The sequence below is a fragment of the Tenrec ecaudatus genome, chromosome 5 (genome assembly GCF_050624435.1).
Source record: "Tenrec ecaudatus isolate mTenEca1 chromosome 5, mTenEca1.hap1, whole genome shotgun sequence".
Lineage (NCBI taxonomy): Eukaryota > Metazoa > Chordata > Mammalia > Afrosoricida > Tenrecidae > Tenrec > Tenrec ecaudatus.
Window position 1 is genome coordinate 38042966 of NC_134534.1, and position 16431 is coordinate 38059396.

The 16431-nt window shown below is 45.8% G+C and overlaps 1 protein-coding gene across 1 annotated transcript in view; it reads right to left on the reverse strand.

Annotated features, from left to right (window-relative positions):
• SPAG1 (sperm associated antigen 1) overlaps nt 1-16431 on the reverse strand; it is a 75069-nt gene that overhangs the window by 27567 nt on the left and 31071 nt on the right. The window contains exons 9-11 of the mRNA XM_075550602.1: nt 7333-7492; nt 3415-3756; nt 2951-3050 (exon numbers count right to left, since the gene is read on the reverse strand). Of these exons, the coding sequence (XP_075406717.1) occupies nt 2951-3050; nt 3415-3756; nt 7333-7492 (602 nt within the window). The remainder of the gene's footprint in view (nt 1-2950; nt 3051-3414; nt 3757-7332; nt 7493-16431) is intronic.

Genomic DNA, 16431 nt, shown 5'->3' on the forward strand with positions numbered 1-16431 from the left:
TCAACTGATCAGTAAAGAGTAACAGTTCTGGAAACCCACAGGGCAGTTCTACCCTGTCCTACAGGGTCACCGTGAGTTGGAATTACTTGATGGCAGAGACTAAGTAGGGGGAAGATTCACAGATTGCCGATTCCCGCTCATTATTCCTAATTCATGGTGTTTGAAAACATCAAGATTTCAAAATGTCCTCAAAAGCACCCCATGGCTTCTCTGGCATGAAGGCAAGCTTGAGCAAAATCACGGATGCCCTCACATTGGGACTCAGATAGTGGACACTGATGAAAACATCTAAGAAGGTGGTCTCTCTGCAGACCCAGGTTAAGCATGCCCTGCCTCCCCACCTGTAACTCTCCCAAGCCCTAAGCCTCCTCACAGGCCTTCTCTTACTACTTCCCAGGGCAAGCCCCACTCCAGGCTCCTGGGACAGCAAGCAGCTGGGCCTCTGGCCGATCTCAGACAACCTCCTGGGTCTTCAGTGAGATGTGAGGAATTTTAAGTAGTATGTCGGCTCCTCAAATGCTCTCATTGAAGTATCAAGTGAGTCCACAGCTCTACAGCAGCCCTAAATTGACAGGCCCCAAATTTTAACGAACCCCCTAATCTACTGCCATGGAGTTAATTCCGACTCATAGCGACCCTCGAGGGCAAAGCAGAACTGCTTGTTCCCTGGGCTTCAGAGGCTCTAAATGCTTATCAGGAGAGAGCAGTTCCTGGAGAAGGACATCACGCTTGGTGAAGGAGGAGGACAGTGAAAAACAAGACGACCCTTGACAAGATGAGTCCACACAGCAGTTGCGACAGTGGGCTCACACGCAGGTTACGAGGGTGGAGCAGGCCCCGCAGTGGTTTGTTCAGCTATACATACGGTCATCGGAAGGACAAATCTTTATGGGAACAGGAAGCCTCATCTTTCTCCTGTGGAGTGGCTGGTAGGTTCGAACTAATGACCTTGGGGTTAGCAACCCCACTACGCCACCAGGGCTCTCTGCCTTAACTGAAGATTTCAAAACTCAATCACTCCGGAAGAACCTAAGACAAAACTGTAGGGCAGTATTTATATTAGAACCAGACATGAACTGAAAGGTTCTGAGCTGCAAACCATAAAGTCCTGGTGCCCTCCAAATGCGCAAGCTCTTGTTCTTTATTATGGGCAGGGGTAAAAGTACCAGGACGGGCTCTTGCAGGGGAAGAAAAAATGAAAGAAAAACAAAAGCCCAGTGTTTACCAATTACTCCTCTCATTGCTGATCTACAGTTACGGACATCAGACAGCATACGAAATCCTGAAAATGGCCTTTGGGGTCGAGAGTCGGGTACAGTGAATATAAAACTACTTTGAATTTAAGTATAAAACTGGCACAGATCCCAGAGGTTCTCCAGGCCTTGTGTCCCACACAAATAACTCACTCCTGGCTATCGAGTCAATGCCGATGCATAGAAATCCCATAAGACAGTGTAGAATTATCCCTGTGGATTCCCAAGACTATCACTCTTATTTTTATTTTGTTAGTAAAAATGTTATGGGGGGGAGACTTACAAATCATAAGACAACTCTTTACAAGAGTAGAAAGCCCCGTCTTTCTCCAGCAGTGCAGCTGGTGGTTTTGAACTTCTAACCTTGAGGATCACATCCCCACACCTAATCCACTCCACCACCAGGGCTCCTCCACAGCTACAGCTAGCAAGGGTTGACCTACACCGATACGATGATACAGCCAATGGGAAAAGATAGCAAATTATTCACCTTATAAAACGGGCTTACTACATAATTTGTTGCCCTCACACTAGGGCCTCTGAGGGTGATAATAATACCAGACAGCCAGACTAAACCAGAACTGTATTGGTCAAACCAGAGTATGACTTATTTTCAGATGTGTAGCCAGTTACTTTTTGCCAAAGGGTCTCTGAAGCAGACAATGGCAAAAGAAAACAATACTTTCACTCAAGTAAACACATTCACTTATCGCACTATATAATCTATTGAGTCCCATGGGTGGGTGTCGTGCTTCGAGGGTATGAAGTTGTAGAAGACATGGTTTCTGCCTTCCAGAAGCTTAAAATCCATTCAGTGGATAACACAGCACCCACAGTGTGTAAGTATGACAGATGGGCAAAAACCGGGGATCTTCCTCTGGCTAGGATGGCCAGGGAAGCAGATACTGAAAATGCAAGACATCCCCAGGGCATTCAAGAAAGCAAGGCAACTTGGGCAACGGCCCAGAACTTGGGGAGCTGACTGTAAGGAATTGGTGCAGTGGATTAGGTGGGAGCAGAAAGCTTGTTTGAGGGCCAAGGTGATGACATTTTTGAGGATCTAGAAGACAAACAGCAATGCCTGTTTGAAAACAGTCTCGGAAATATACTACATAGGGAAAGTTATTCTGATGTCACAGGAGAAAGCAGTACTAAGAAGCCCTGATGGTGAAGTGGACTAGGAGGTGAACTGTGATCTGCAAGGCGGCAGTTTAAACCCCGCTGGCCAGCTCAGCGGGCAGAGACTGCCTGTAACTCAAGGGGCAGATCTACCCTGCAGCATCAGCTCTAAGGCTGTGTTTGCTTTGCTTGGTGGCCTTAGAGGACTAACCCTAAGGTCCAGCAACTCAAAAGGACTCGGGGCTCCACAAAAGATGAGGTTTCCATGCAGCAAAGACTTTCAGGGTTCAGATACCTTTTGTGGGCAGTTCTACTCCGGCTGCAAAGGTTGCTATGAGTCAGAATTGACTGGATGGCCCTGAGCTGGGTTGTTCGGGAAGGGTGATGTGAAATGGTAGGAGTTGCAGCGTAGCCATAAAAACGACAACACTCGGGATGCGACCTACTCATCAATTAATACGACTTCGAACCGCATGTCAAATTAGACCCTGGAGCAGAGCATCAGGGATGTTAAAAATCGCACTCCTCGTACTGACATGGTAACCATGTCCGGACACACCTGGAATCGTGCAGTTTACCTGGTACAGTCTTGAATGCAGCCACTGCAGTGTCCTCCCTTTAGGCAACATGCTGCTCTATTGGAATATAAGACGCTTAGCTCATCTGCACGTTCACTTCCTAAAATCACATTTCATGAAAGACAGTTAAAAATCCATCAGCAAATCCACGGTTCCCCGAGATTACGAGCCGACTGCTGTCGTCTGCCCGGGTGGCACTGCAGTGCCCCGGACTGCTGACAGTGCAGCGCAGCGACGGGGTGCTGGGTCAGTCCCGCAATTGCCACAGAGGAGGAGGGACGCATGCAAAGGAGCCGGGCCGGGCACGCGCTACGCCTCCCGGGGACGGGCCCCCAACCGGTCCGGTCACTCGGAGCCCTGTCATTGCTGGGGTGGCCTGCGCCACCGGGGCGGGGGCTCGGCGCTCCGGGGAAGCGCGGCCCGGGGGTCGCGGGTGGGGGTGGGGAAGGGGGGGCGCTGCTCACCTGCAGGCTCCAGCTGCGCGATCGCCTCCGAGTAGCACTGGGCAGCCTCCGTGAACTGCCCGCCTCGGAACAGCTCGTTGCCGCGCTCCTTCAGGCCGGCGGCGGGGTCGCGGGGGTCGCGCCCCCCACCCGGGTGCCCGTAGGCGCCGCCCGGCGACGCGGAGGCTGGGGTCCGCGGGCGGCCCTGCGGGTCGGCGCCCGGCCGGGGCGCCCGCTCCCGCCCCGGGGCCGCCCTCTCCGTCCGCCGGCCGCCCTCGCCTCTGCCGCCCGCGAACTTCTTCTGGACGTTGCCCATGGCGCGCGGCTCGCCAGCCCGCCCGGCGCCCGCCGACTCCGCGGCCGCTGCGAGAAGGGGACGCGGGCAGGGAGCTTTGGCAGCGCCGGGAGGCGCGGCCGCCGAGGCCCAAGGGGCGCCGGGCGCGGAGGCGCGGCCCCGCCGCTCGCCGGGCCGGATTCGCAGGGGAAGCCGCGCGGGCACGCCCCCTCGGGCGGGGGGCGGGGCCCCGCGGTGTCCCGCGTAGTCCTGGACCTCCGGAGCCGGCCGCCGCGGCGGGGTGTCCCCGGACGCGGGGTCCCGCCCCCCGCGCCCCCGACGCCTCCCGAGGGCGTGCTCGGGCTGCGGACTGAAGCCAGCCCGGAACGGGAATCTCCCTCCCCCTCTCCCTCTCTCTCCAGTTCCCTCTCCCTCTCTCCTCCTCTCTCTCTACCTCTCCCTCCTCTCTCTCTACCCCCTTTTCCTCCCCTCTCTTTCCCTCCCCGACCCCCTCCCCCACCCCCCCCACCCCCCGCCTCTATCAAATCCTACCGACCGAGGTGGACCTAACAAAACCTTTCAACTTAAAATCTTACTCTTGCTTTTCTTTCCTCGCACTTAGAATGTAATGAACAAATGAAGTGAAAAAGGCAAGAAAGGTACTAGAATTTGGTGAGCACAAAAATTGTACCCAAGATTAGGGAAACAGTTCCTTATTGTGAAAAGCAAGGGAGTTGGGGAAGGGGGAACTTTGAAATAAAAGGAGTCGAAGTGATTTGTAAGTCATTGAAAGCTGAATTCAGGGAGTGAGAGCTATGGCCCCCAAGAACGAAGGCGCAAGAGTGGGGTGGGCCCTTTGGGCCTGGGGTCCCTGCACTGAGAAACTCCCAGACCCAGGCTGATGTCAAGTCACAAGGAGACGTCCAGGGTATTCGTGCCTGCAGGTGTTACAAGGACGCCTAACCTCAAGCCCACAGACAGAAACCTGTCCCCTAGAACGGACACTCTGAATTGGCACTTGGGACCTCAGGCTAACTCAAAGTCCCTGCCATCTAGTGCATTCTAACGCACAGGGGCCCTAGCCTGGAGGACAGCAGGGAACTGCCCCCCCCCCCCCAGGTTTCCCTGAGAGCTAGACTCCCTGTGGCAGTGAACAGCTTCGCTGCCTCCAGCCAGCCTCCTAATGAGGTGCATGTCCACTTTTAAAAGCCACAGAGGTGAATAAATAGTTTAGCAAAGAAGTTCACATAAAATAGGCACTTGTAAGGGTAAAGTGAACCTTAAGCACACAGTAAAATTTCAATTTTGATGCTTTAGTTAATGAAAGATGTATATGAAAATGATGTCTAAATATTTTGTTGATGATTATGTCAGTATTTTAGCAGAAGCAATTATCAGTGCACAATTAAAAGGCATTTAACTTTAGCACCACCAAACGTTCTGTTTGAACAAATTCTCATCTCATTTCTAATGAATATGTTTTCCCATTGTGTTTCATGAGTGAGAATGCCAGATTTTGATGCACAAAGACAGGATCTAAAACCATAATTACCTCAATGAAAAATCAGGGGATGATTTGGCTAGTGGGTTACTTGTTGGGTTACTAACCACAAGGTTAGCACTTCAAACCCACCAGCATCTCAATGGGAGAAAGATGAGGCTTTTTTCCTCCCATAGCGTTCCCATTTGGAAACACCCAGGGGCAGTTCTACCCAGTCCTATAGAGTCGCTGGGAGGCGGCACTGAGCTGTAATTTGTGCATCCCAGCCGGAAGAACCACTACACCCTCAGGGTTCCTAAGATGCTATTTCTACCCAATAAGTTGGCTATAATAAGAGATAGGCAGTGACAAGCATTCAAAAGGGTGTAGAGACAATGAAACCCTCATACTGTGTGAAATATAAAACAGTACAATTACTTTGGAAATCAGCTTGGCAATTCTTCGGAAAGCTAAACACAAAGTCACCACAATCCAACAATCTACCCAAGATAACTGAAAACACACACGCTCACCAAAACGTGTACACTAACGTTCTAAGCAGCATTATTCATAATTACCAAAAAGTGCACACAACCCAAACTTCTACCAGGAGACAAATGGATAAAGAAAGTGTGGTAAAATGATACAATGTGATTTTTTTTAAAGGCATGAAACCCTGATAAATGCTACCCTACAAATGAGCTTTGAAAACATCATGCTGAGTGAAGTAAGTCACAAAGGCAAATACATTTCCACTTCTCTGAAACGGGCAAGAGGACTGGGAGGGTGGAGAGAGAGTGGGGTGGAAAGGGGGAACCGGTTACAGGGATCTACATATAACCTCTTCCCTGGGGGACTGACAACAGAAAAGTGGGTGAAGGGAGACGTCAGACAGTGTAAGATATGACAAAATAATTTATAAATTATCAAGGATTCGTGAGAGAGGAGGGGCTCCGAGAAGGGAGAGGGAAAAATGAGGAGCTGATGCCAGGGGCTTAAGTGGAGAACAAATGTTTTGAGAATGATGAGGGCAATGAATGTGCAAACGTGCTTTACACAACTGATGTATGTATGGATTGTGATAAGAGTTGTATGAGCCCCTAATAATTATTTTTAAAAAGAAATAGGCAAGAGGACACAGACCAAAGCTTATTACTTATTACCAACGGTGGGAGGCCGAAGGAAAGGAGTCATTGCTGAGGGAGCACTGTGTGCCTATCATGGGGATCAAATAATTTGGGAAAGGATCGGGGTACCGGTGGCACAACTTATAAACATTTGTAATGCCACCAGGTGAGAATATGGGAACAGGGTTGAATTGGCAAATATTTTGTTACGAGTGTTTTTACCACAAGGAAGGAAAAAAGGATAACTAAGGTACACTTTGATACATCGATAAGTCTTTCTTCATACTAATCCTTAGGAGGACAGGTGAAGAACGCCTAACACAGGGGAGGTGCTCAGTAGATCCATTGGTTCTGTTAGGCTTTCAAACCCGCTGGGCCTGGCCAACCCCAGTGAAGCTGGCAGAGGGGCAGTGTATCAGCCGAAGCTACGAAACACTAATGGCTACTTTCTTCCACGCTCCTTCAGGCTCCCTGACCCGGCACAGAGTAGGTGCTCAACAATTGTCAATCATCATATTGAATCCAGGAGGTATGTTTCTGCATCCCTTGTTCCAGATAAATTCAAAATTATTTTCTTTGACTCTAAGTCACTGGGTTAACCATTTCAAGTGGAATATATATCCCAAGAAGGAATATTTGCTGCCAGAATTTATCTACTATCTGGCTGAAACACTCTTTAATGTTTCCCTCTTCATCTTTCGGATGCCTTCTCTTCAAAGAAAAGCCCCATGAAGGAAAAGAGGAAAGCATCCCCGATGGCGCTGTGGGTAAGGTACTGGGCTGCTAGCTGCAAAGGCCCTGGTTCAAACCCACCAATTGCTCTGAGGGAGAAAGATGAGGGAACCCACTCCACGGCAGTACAGCTGCTTTGTTAAAATAAACTAAATAGATAATAAGGAAATAAGAGAAAAAGATGAGTCCAGATTCCTACTGGAATTACAAGTAAAGCGAGAAGAAGTTTGGTAAACTAAGAATTTCTTTGTAGACAGGAAAGCTGAGCCAGCTCATCTTATGAAAAGGTAGTTCTTACCATAACCATATTAGAAAAGATACTTTACTTTTACCTTCACTGCCTTCTTCATGTTTTCTGCCTCTGTCCTTTCCATCTTCATCTTCGGAGCTTTCTACTTCCTGAATAACAAGCCTTTTCCCTTTGGTTTGAGTCTTGGGGACAGGTTCAGCATTGTTCAGGTCCTCTTTAACTTCTAACAACATTTTCTGTAACATAAATCGCACCAAATGAAAGGGTTACTCACACAAACACACACCATACACCCAGCCATTACGCAAGAATACGCAGATAGTTTTAAAATGAACAACAATTAACAAAGATAAGGATTTTATGGTAATCTTATTTTACTTTCCAACATGAAAAAATCATTGCTATTTGAAAAATTAACATGCAACAAGTGTGAAAAAGGAAGAACAGAGTTGAAGACCAACATAACCCATCACAAGACTTACTATAAACCCATCAAAATCAAAACTGTGATATTTGCAAAAGAACAGAGAATTAAATCAGTGGAACAGAATAGAGTCCAGAATAGAATCACACATGTATAGTCAAGTGATCTTTAACCAAAAAAAAAAAAAACTAACAAAAAAGTCTTCAACAAACATCATTGTAACCATTAGACATTCACGTGTCTTTGTCAAATTAATATACACAGACCTTATAGATTTTTAAAAAATTAATTAGAAATGGGTCACAGATTTAGTGTGCAACACTTCGCAGTTTTAGCTCTATGGTTGTAAAATGTTTGGAACACGACACAGGAGAAAGTTAGGTGGTAACTTTTTTAGATGCAACACCCAAAGCGCAATGGACGAAAGAAAAAGCTGACGTTAAAATCCAAAACTTGTGCTCTGCAAAAGACACTGTTTTATAAAAAGGAAAAGGCAAGCCATGGGCTGGAATATAATATGTGTGGTATCATACATCACCTGATAAAGAATCTGTAGCTACGCTATAGAAAGAACTCTTAAAACCCAACAAAAAGGAAACACATCACAAAAGAGACAAAAGGTCTGAGACACCTCATCAAAGAAGGTCTACAAATAGTAAATAAGCAGACAAAGAGGCGATCGATATAAGGAAGTGAGAATTGTCAATTTCAGAAATTAGATAACGTTAGAATGGCTAAAATCCAAAACATTTAAAACACCAAATGCTGATCATATGTGAGCCAGCAGAACTCTCATCATTGCTGATGGAAATGCAAAATGGACAGGCACTTCGAAACGGTGGCAGTTTCTCCCAAAGCTAAACAAAATCTTATCATATAATCTACAATCCATAACTCCCCACCCACTGCCACAGACTCAGTTCCTACTCTGAGTAATCCCATCGAGGGTTTCTGAGGCTGCAAGGCACCAAGATGGGAGCAGAGCCGCGACTTGCTTCCTTAGAACAGCTGGTCGGTTTGAAGTGCCAATAAACACACCCCCTGGCAACTGCCCAAGTTAAAATTTTAAGCCTCCCCCAAATAAAATTTTTTTTTAATTTTAAGCCTACAAATTAACCTGCTCTCAAATATTTACAGAGTTTTATTCAGCATTACCAAAAACTGGAAACAAGATGCCTTTCAATAGGTCAACAGAAAAAAAAAAACAAAACCCTATGGTACATTCTGAGAATATTATTAATGATAAAAAGAAATGACTTATCAAGTCATACACACACAATAAAAAAAATTTTTTTTAAACCATAGGGGAGCCTTAAATGCAAGAAGGGACCTAAAAGACAGAAGCCAATCTGAAAGGTCACAGCCTATATGATTCCAACTATATGACATTCTGCAGAGAGTAAGTGTGGGATCAGGTTCACAGGTTAAGCATCAGGCTGAAACTCAAAGGCTGCTGGTTTGAACATACCAGCTGGTCCGTGGGAGAAAGACGAGGCAGTCTACTCCCTGCAGACGCAGAGCCACAGATTGGAGACCTGGCAGCTCTTGTAGGGCCTAGAAGACCCAAGTTAAGGGCTTGGGCTGGGTGAGAGGAAGGAGAAATTAGCCTGTCGGATGCTCTAGTGACAGATGCCCAACCTTAGGCATTGGTCAAAATCCATCCAACGGTGGCAGCAACAATGAGCTCAGGCACAGGAACAGACGGCACAGGAAGGGGAAGTGTTTCATTCTGTTGTGCGCTCCGGGTCGGAACCAATTCGATGACACCTAAGAATACAACTCCACCACACAGAGTGGACCCTGATGTAAACTATGAGCTTTGAGTTCATAATAATAAAGTCCTAGTAATAAAGTGAGCCACACCCAGGATTTGGTTTCCCAGTGCATATAAAGTTATGTTGACACTACACTGGAGTCTTCTAAAGGAGCGGGTGAAGTGTTGGTAGGCTAACCGAATCCACCAGCTGAGCCTCAACTGAAAGAAAACGCAGTCAGTGTCAGTGGGGGGTGGGGAGTGGGAAACATGCTTGGCACCCCTGTGTAGCAGTTCTACTGTTAAGGTCCTTAATTTAAGGTCATTATGGCTATAGGTCCGTACAGGGTCACTATGAAGTAAGTGTGAAGTCTTCAGGTATGTAATAGCATTATGAAAAAAACCTTGAATTACCAAAATGTGACACAGGGACATGAAGTGAGTGCATGCTGTTGGGAAAAGGGGGCCAGTAGGCTTGCTCTAGACACAAGGCTGCCACAAACCTTCAATTCTGCCCACTCACAATGAGGGAGGTCTTCCTTCCTGCCCTGAGGCATAAACAAACTGGTCCTCCCCTGAAGGAGAATCCCTTCAAACACCTTTGAAAAGACAGTCCAGGCCAATGACTGTCCCTGTGTCTGCTCACAAATATTCATCAATGTCAGAGAGCGGTGGAGAGCGGTCTTCCAACAAATGGTTACCATATATACTCATGTGTAAGCCGAGTTTTACAGCACATTTTGAATGCAGTTTTTGTGGTAAAATTAGGTGCCTCGGCTGATATTCGGGTCGGCTTATACTCAAGTATAAATGGTACTAAGTTTTCCTGTGGGAACCCTGAAGGCTTAATGAGTTACCCAGCAGGCTCCTGACTGCAAAGTCAGCAGTTCCAAAGCACCAGCTCCTCCTTGGGAAAAACATGAGGCTTTCTCCTCCTATAAAATGTTATAGTCTTGGAACCCACAAGCAGTTCTACTCTGTCCCTATGCGTCAGAATCAACCTCGTGGCACTGAGTCTCGTTTGTTAGGTAAGTTTTCACACGTCCCTATTTTGGTTTCTCTCTCTCTCTCTCTCTCTCTCTCTCTCTCTCTCTCTCTCTCTCTCGCTCTCGCTCTCGCTCTCGCTCTCGCTCTCGCTCTCGCTCTCGCTCTCTCTCTCTCTCTCTCTCTCTCTCTCTCTCTTCCTCTCTTCACCCTGTTTCCCCACTCACTCTCTCCCCTTTACTCCTCTCTCAAAGTTTTCCTATTATTAACATCTTGCATTGAAACAGTACTTTTTAAATTGTTGAACCAATTTTTATTAGTGTGGATACCACAATGTGGTTTTACTGTTTTTCCCTAATAATTAATGGAGCTCAGTATTTTCCCAGCTGCTTATTTGCTGGCTATCTGCTTTGGTGAAATATTTGATCAAATAATTTGTCCGATTTATTTATTTTTATTATGAAACTTCGAGAGTTTGGTTAATTTCTGTCTTTAAAAAAATTTTTCTCAATAAACAGAAGATATCCTTTCTTGGATATGTGATACGCAAATTTTCAGTAGTCAAGTTTCTAATTTTGATGAAGTTCAAGTTTTTCTTTTTTTTTCCTTTGTATTTTACTTTTGGGGTGATATCTAGTTGCCTATCAATGGTCATAAAGATAGTTGCCTATGCTTTCTTCTCTAAGTTTCATATTTAGATATATATATGAGGGGTATCCCCCCAAAAAATAGAAAAATTTTCCCCAAAAAGCTATGTATTTAAGTTTGTTTGTTTTTTACAAACAACCTTATCACCTTCAAAGTTCTCTCCATTATGCCTAATACATTTGTCAGATCTGCAATTCCATTCTTGGAAACATTTTTCAAACTCATCTGTTTGGATGGCAGACAGCACCTCCCTTGTTTTTTTCTTCATCTCTTCTATGTGGTCAAATTGCTGTCTTTTCGTGACCCTCCTCATTTGTGGAAATAAAAAGAAGTCGCCCCTCACCCACTTTCCCATTATTCATCCCCCTGGGAGGGGTTCTAGGTTGATTCTTGTGATTGATCCCCTTTTCTCCCCCACCCTCCCCTAATCCTCCTTGTATCTCTACTCTCCTTGTTGGCCCTGAGGGGTTTATCTATCCTGGATTCCCTGTGTTGCGGGGCTCTTATCTGTAACAGTAGACATGATCTGGTCTGATCCAATTTTTAAGGTAGAATTGAGGTCGTGATAGTGGGGGGAAGGAAGCACCAAAGAGCTAGAGGAAAATGGTGTGCTTCATCAGTGCTATACTGCACCCTGACTGGCTCATCTCTTCCTCATGATCCCTCACAGAGGGGTCCAATTGCCTACAGGTGGGCATTAGGTCTCCATTCCATGTCCGCCCCCTGCCCCCCATTCACCTTGGGTGTGGTTTTATTCTGGGTCTTAGAGCATGATGCTGTCCCTGTAAGCTGTGTTCAACATGACAACAGTTTCTGCTGCATTTTCCCTCTCTACCCCCACAGCAAGAAACAAAATTTCAGAGTCTCATGCTGTTCTCTTAAATCGACTATCACAAAAAATGAGCTTCAAGCAAAACTTCTTTTACGAAAAAATATCCTGTGAGCAGAGAGAACCTCCCCACCGGGTGCACTAACTGAGGACCATTGCTGGATGCTCACCTAGCAGGAAGGGTGTGCACTGTAAAAGCTCTGCTCCGCCCAGCGTGATTTCAGTGGGGTTTTCATACTTCCTCATGTACAATCCATGGTCTTTTTACATGGTTAAGATAAGAATCATATACTTGGGCAAGACCTGAAAGTCAAATGTAGACATGACATGGTGTCGGGTAGTAAAATTAAAGGAAATGTTTCTTGCTTTAAAAAATTGTGTTAATTATTGCTAGATCAACTTTTTAATTAAAAAGAAAAAAAGAAACTACTAACATGGAATACCATAGGTTGAAAAAAATGTGTTCCTGGGCCAGGCCCTAATCTGAAACCACTGAAATGCCGATGGGACAAATGCAGCTCATACTCTAGGACGGTCATCTCCTTGTGGAGAGAAGAGTACAGTGCGGGGGAGGGGAGCGAGTTGGGGAGGAGGAGGCAGGAAGGGCTCCTTGGGATTGTCTTTAGGATTGTCATGGTCATCGGTCTCCCTCAGAGTGGCTAGTAGTTTCCCACTGCTGGCCTTCTGGTGAGCAGCCCAGGAGTCAACTACTTCACCCCCTGGGATGCTGAGAGGAAGAGGAAGCTAACTGTGGAGGAGGGAGGGGGAGAGAGAGAGAGAGAGAGAGAGAGAGAGAGAGAGAGAGAGAGAGAGAGAGAGAGAGAGAGAGAGAGAGAGACTAAGGGGAGGGGGGGGCAGGGGAAGCAAAAGAGAAATAACCCACTATTCTCCACGGGTCTCTCAAATATATGAATATTGTGACCAGATACCCCAACCCTCTCTGTCCTGGGTCATCTTTTCAAGACATTCCTATGGAAAAGAGAGGCGGCATCTCCCTCCAGAGGAGAAGGCAGGCTGCTTTGTTCTCCAGGGCAGGCCGACTGCATTTCATTGCACGGTGGGAAGAAACGGCATTGTTTTGGTTGCAGTTTTTTTTTAACAAATTGAAGTTTTGTGCAACCTTATTTCCAATAACTTGTGCTCGCTGCATGTCTCCGTGTCACATCTTGGTGATTCTCACTGCAATGGCTCATTAATATCCTCCATTTGACTCCTCTATTTGATCGCTCTAAACTCTACAATCCACTGTGATGGCAACACAGGAACTCGCAGACAAAAGTCATGACTGAAAAGGTTTACTAAGGAAGTTAACAAGTTGCAATGCCAGTAAGGAATGCTCAGGGAGGTTGTGTACCAGGGCATGGCACCAAGGTTGGCTGATGAATGCACGGGCACACCACTCCGCGGTAAGCCTTGACCTTGACGCGGTAAGCTCTAAGCTCGTGGGTCAGCCAACCCAGCTCCCTGAATTAAATGTCCAGAGGCACCCACTCCAGTAAGGCCTCAGCCCAGAGATCTCAGCTCCACATCCGTGGGTCAGCAAGTCCAACTTCCCCAGTTAAGTGCCGCATTCTGGAAACCAGTCTTCTGCCCCAATGCGCTCATTTTAACTTGCTCTGTGGGTTGGGAACTCCATGACTTTGTTCCATGCTCTGGCTCCTGGTTCTGCTGCCACTTCTCTGATGGTGTGGATGTCATCTGGATCCAGGAGGCTCACTGCTCAGGGATCTCGGATCCAGAGGATGCGCTCCACTCCTGGTTCTTGCTTCTCAGAGGGCTCATTTCAGACACAGCAGGACACCACTCCAGGAAATCCTATTGCAACTAGTCACTGGTGAGTCCTCTCAGCATCTTCCTCTACCTCTTACCAGACCCACACAGGGAAAGGTCATTTGGTGGAAGTTGAAGAGATTTGGCTAGAAGCATCACATTAAATAATTCACTGGCCCTGCGCTCACCATATTTCAAAAATTTCATGATACTATTGTACACTTAATAGACTATACTTTAGGGTAAACAGGGTTTTGTATGTACTGAGAAGGCAAAAACTTCATGAGACTCGCTTTATTTCAATATTTGCTTTAGTGCTGTTGTGGAGACCCGACCCGTCATACCTCCATTGTGTGCCTGTTTGCTGAAGATGATGTCTTCCTCCAGAGCTCAGGTCAGAAGGGTTGGCTTGTAGCCCATTAAAAAACATGGAATTTCCCTAAAAAGGGGATTCCTCGTTTTTATCACAAACCCACTGAACATATAACCTCACCCCTGAAAAGTGAGTGAAGGGAGATGTTGGACAGTGTAAGATATGACAAAATAATAATGATTTATAAATTATCAAGGGTTCAAGAGGGAGGGGGAGGAGGGAAGGAGGGGAAAAAAGTAGAAGTTGATACCAAGGGCTCAAGTAGAAAGCAAATGTTTTGAGAATGATGATGGCAACAAATGTGCTCGACACAATGGATGGATGGATGGATTGTGATAAGAGTTGTACGAGTCCCCAATAAAGTGATTTTTCTAAAAAACCCACTAAAGATGTAGTATCCATGAAGTTACTCTCTCTCTTCTTCATGGGACTAGGTGGCCAGGAAAATGTATGCAAACATGAAGCTTATCTGCTTGCCTACTTTTCTCTCTAACCTGGGAGCTCATTTGCCGGCAAGGTAAAATCATGCACCCTTCACAGTTCTTGGCACTTCTCTTTCCAATTTACGTCTTCATACATAACCCTTTAAGTACCTATCTGAATCAGTCTCCGCATCTGTCAACACTGCCACGCTTACCATATAAGTTAGTGTTACAGAGAGCAAAACTCTTCTGTGGCAAAAGAGCACACGGTAATCCTAGCCTCTGTACCACGCCGCACAATAAATCAGTATTAACGCAGAGAACAGCATTACCTACCGCTGAAAAATAACTGTCGTTCAGAGATAGGTTTATTGTTTGGGGCCATTTTTTAAAGAACCCGTTTCCTTCCATTTCAATCAAATCTCAAACTATATGAAAACTGATGGTGGTGATGACTGTACAACACTTCTTGATATGATTTAACTATCAAATTGTACAATATGTGAATGAAGTACCAATAAAACGGTATTTTTTTAAAGAAAAGCAAAACTTGAATATAACTCACTGAGTTGATTCTGACTCACAGTGACCCTATAAGAACAAGGCACAACTGTCCCGTGGGTACACTGAGACTGTAATTCTTTATAGGAGTAGAAAGCCACATCTTTCTCTAGAGCAGGACTGTCAAACCCAATTAAAACGCGGGCCATTTGGTGCACCGGGCAAGATTCACGCAGGCCCCATCGCATTGACACATTTTGTTTAATTTACATTTTGAAATGAGGATTCATGAATATGGATAAGATAATTAAAAGACAATCAGTCACTAACTCACACATTTAGTCAGTCACTCACTCTCTCACTCACTCACTCTCTCACTCACTCACTCAGTCACTCAGTCTCTCACTCTCTCAGTCTCTCACTCACTCTCACTCACTCACTCTCTCACTCACTCACTCACTCACTCACTCACTCAGTCTCTCACTCTCTCAGTCTCTCACTCACTCAGTCACTCACTCACTCTCAGTCACTCACCCTCAGTCACTCACTCTCAGTCACTCACTCACTCTCAGTCATTCACTCACTCTCAGTCACTCACTCTCAGTCACTCACTCACTCAGTCACTCACTCACTCAGTCACTCACTCTCACTCACTCACTTACTCTCACTCACTCTCAGTCACTCACTCTCAGTCACTCACTCTCAGTCACTCACTCTCAGTCACTCACTCAGTCAGTCATTCATTCATTCACTCACTCAGTCATTATAAAAATAAAAAAGATAATTAAAACACTATATAATTACTTTTATTTAAGCATTTATTTTATTTTATGTATAAAACTAAAATTATTTTTTTTACCAAAAACTTGCCAGCGCCTTCCTCCTTCTAGTTTTCACTTACCTCTTATGTAGTAACCAGAAAATATAACAAAGTAACTAATAAAAACCACAGAATGCTGGACAGCTGACAAACGTGATGCACAATGGTAATGGCTTCCCTCTAAAAATGTTAACTAGCGCTGCCGCTAGGTATGATTCATCACAGCACAACCCAGAGTGCTCTTTTTAGCCTTTTCTCTAGTGGGATCTGTTCACTTTACATGACACCGAGTGTGGCAGACATATGGCTTCCAATTGTTGCCAGAACTGAGTCATCACGTTTATACACGTCCACAGGCCCCCAGTAAAGGCACTGGGCCACGTGTATCCTCGTCTTCAATAGTTAAAGGGTTAATGAGGGAATTATGTATATGGTATTGCCTCAATCTCCCCTAAGCACTATTTTCTTCATAACAATTTTTTCTATTTTCATTTTATTTCAGATTATCGTGTGTCACAAAAAATTACCTCTGGAGTCGTATGTGACCTGCGGGCCACCCTTTTGACACCCCTGCTCTAGAGGAACAGCTGGTGATTTCGAACTGGTGACTTTGTGGTTAACGGCCCTTTGTGTAAACATTACGTCATATTA